General features: G+C 36.1%; 1 protein-coding gene across 1 annotated transcript in view; it reads right to left on the reverse strand.

The window, feature by feature from the left end:
* LOC106883006 (CWF19-like protein 2) overlaps positions 1-3,311 on the reverse strand; it is a 42,527-nt gene that overhangs the window by 22,475 nt on the left and 16,741 nt on the right. Inside the window, exons 12-14 of the mRNA XM_014933869.2 lie at positions 2,854-2,968; positions 1,606-1,694; positions 236-352 (exon numbers count right to left, since the gene is read on the reverse strand). Of these exons, the coding sequence (XP_014789355.1) occupies positions 236-352; positions 1,606-1,694; positions 2,854-2,968 (321 nt within the window). The remainder of the gene's footprint in view (positions 1-235; positions 353-1,605; positions 1,695-2,853; positions 2,969-3,311) is intronic.

The raw sequence follows: 3,311 nt of genomic DNA on the forward strand, positions 1-3,311 counted from the left end.
GTGCAATGGAAGTGGGATGGTGAACATTCAACACTGAAAAGAAAAATCAAACAGCGTTTCAACTCTGTGTGAGTATATGTGTGTGTGCATGTACAAAGGAAGAATGTGAATGTTTGTATTTGTGATTATTATGTACCTTATTTCGAACCTTATTTATCTATAAAATACAACAATTAACCCTCATTTTTGACAGCACAAGGCCAGTTAGTATATATATAAAATGTAGACATCTTACCTGAACCTCATCCCAGACATCTTCATCCATGGCAGTTGAAGATGCAACATGCTGAATAGGAGCAAGAATACAATGTCCCTCTGTGAGAGAAGTACAATCTGGAAGAGCTAAATAGGCCTGAAGAAAAACAGAACAAAAACTATTACAAAGAACTCTCTCTTTGAAAACACGTATGTCAAATATATTTAATCCTTCAACATTCAGATTGCTCTGAATATAATGCTTATTTATTCACATTGCTTTAAATTAATTATGCTTTAAATTAATCATTGCTTTAAATTAATCATTATTTGATAGCTTCAAAATTTTGATGATGTTATTGTTTACTTTTAGACTGCCATTCTAGGGCAGAAGGTGTGAGAAGCCAGTTCTGGCCGGTTTGAACATAAAACAGGTAGAAAATTTGGGTTGCATATGGCCAGCGTAAATGCTAAAGAGTTAAAAGAAATAGTTAGACACGGACAGAAGTACAGAAAATGGAAGCTCAAATGAAGTGGTTGTAGAGTATACCTTGTCACATGTATAATGTCTACGAAAGTAAACAAATAATTGGGTGTAACACAAAATATATAAAATTTTAGATAGATCAGGGTTCAAGCTACAGTAGGAGGCATAAGCATGATTTGCTTCACAACTACATGGTTTGCAGTTCCATCAAACATCATGGTGCCTTGAGCAAATTTCTTTTACCAAAGCCCTGGGTTGACCAATGCTAAGTAAGTGTCAAAAACTGCATAATGTGGAAGCCTGTTGGAAGTGGTGAGGACTGTTCCTGGTCTTTGGTGCAGTTTAAGACTATACCTTAAACCCATGGGTGACTTCAGTAAAGTCCACCATCTTGCAGGCATTCATCTAAATCTCCAGTCTGAGCGTAACTTTCTCCTACCAGTCTAAGAAGCTATCATCATTTAACATCCACTTTCCATGCTGGCACAGGTTAGGCAGTTTGACATGAGACTAAATTTGTTGAGGCAAATTTTCAACAGCCAGACACCTTTCCTGTCACCAATTCTCACCTGTTTCCAAGCAAATCATATTTCCACATGGCTGGACATATCATCATAGAAGACTTGAGAGACTGGAAACAAGTGACTCAGCTTGGATGACAGTGATGCTAATTTATAATTATTCCATGCTATCAAAACAAGGAGACACAAACACATACAAACACACACATATATGACAAGCTTCTTTCAGTTTCTGTCATCCAAATTCATTGACAAGCCTTTGGTCAACCCAGGGCTATAGCAGAAGACACTTGCTGAAGGTAATATGCAATGGAATTGAACCTGAAATCATGTGGCTTGAAAGCAAACTTCTTAACTACAAAGTCATGCCTGAAACATACAAATATATACAAAATGTCTTACTTTTTGTCCAATAGCAACAAGAAGATGTTTTGATATATTTTCAAAACAAAATTTACAACCTGCCATAGATTTTGACATCTGATTATGATCTGAAATAGAAAATGAAATTATATAAGAATATTGAATAAGCTGTTAAATTTATGTAGCAACTGATCCTTGAGAGGAAAGGATAGAGAGGATTCAAGAGAAGAAGAGGGTGAGGTACACGATGTCAGTAAGGGACAGCTGCAGGAATGGGTAGTGGACCAGGTGCATGCCAGTGGAGATGAGCAAGGGTTTGCAGGCCTTTTCTCTAGTAAAACTTATGGTATATTGGGTATTATGGAAGAGAGCAGGAGAACTGTCAAGAACAAGATGTAGGTAATAAAGAAGGCATCTAGATGGCTCTGGCTGAAAAGTGGGTGACTAATACACTCAGTAGAATGCCACTTGGGCCAGTGGCTGAACTTTGATCAAACTTGATTGGGTCATTTGTCTGAGAATGCATGTTGCTTGACTGGAAACACCCTGTAGCTCCACGATACAACACTGATGATGTGTCCAAATACGTGCAACTGTAAATACCTGACAACTTACACATTGACTTCTTTGCATATCCTGTTTACATCCATTTTCTCATGACCCTACAAAACAGACAGGTAGTGTTTTGTTTTATGAGAAATTATTTTTAAAAGCTAGAGGACCTTCTTACCTCTAAACAAAGCAATTCCCATTGGTCAAAGCAAATCAAGTGATTCAATACATAACAGACCAGGGATATCGCTGTTGCTAACTGGACTGCTTTAGTTGAAAAATGGAGAGGCTCTAGCAATAATATTCCATGCTACTGGGATTTGATCCATTCATAGTTCCCTTGTGCCCAAATGAATCGGGGCAAGAAAGTGAAGTTTACTTGATCCCTTGATCTGAATGAATGTAGATGTTGATAGAGTTGGCTTTTGAAAGTATTAGAGGTGACTCTTATATAATTCTTTTCAATCTCAACTAATTATTTGACCTAGGGACAAACAAAAACAGAACAACAACTACACATGATAGTCATGGCTGGAACTCCTTTGATGAAAAGTCTATTCGATCAGGGTTGATCTGAGACTAAACAACAAAAACATTAACAATAACTCACGTGTTCAGTTGGATTAATATGTTTCTACTCATAACGCTTCAACAATCTCATTTAATGTTCGATATAAAACAATCCATTTGTAGCAAAACATGCAAATGATAAATTTACAAACTTGCTGAACTTACAAGATATGGCTCTTGCTTTCTGCAAATCAAACGTTTTAGCACCAGATTGCTCCCTGGCAGCATTAGCTATAAACATATCATCGACCACGTACTCATCAGTTGTCTTCTGTACATTCTGGAAGAAGAATTCAAAAAATTTAGCATCCTTGGAAATGAATATCTTCTGTATTTTTATCTTTTGTTTTTTTATTTGCTTCGATCATTAGACTTCGGTCATGCTGAGGCATCACCTTGAAGGAGTTTAGTCAAACAAATCAATGCTAGCACTTATTTTTAAGACTAGTACATATTCTATTGGTCTTTTGCTGAATTACTAAGTTATAAGGACATAAGCAAACCAACACCAGTTGTCAAGTGGTAGTGGGATAAATACAAACACAAAGACAGGTACACACAAACACATACATATATATATATATATATATATATATATATATATATATATATATATATATATA

Source organism: Octopus bimaculoides, chromosome 6, assembly GCF_001194135.2.
Source record: "Octopus bimaculoides isolate UCB-OBI-ISO-001 chromosome 6, ASM119413v2, whole genome shotgun sequence".
NCBI classification, from domain to species: Eukaryota; Metazoa; Mollusca; class Cephalopoda; order Octopoda; family Octopodidae; genus Octopus; species Octopus bimaculoides.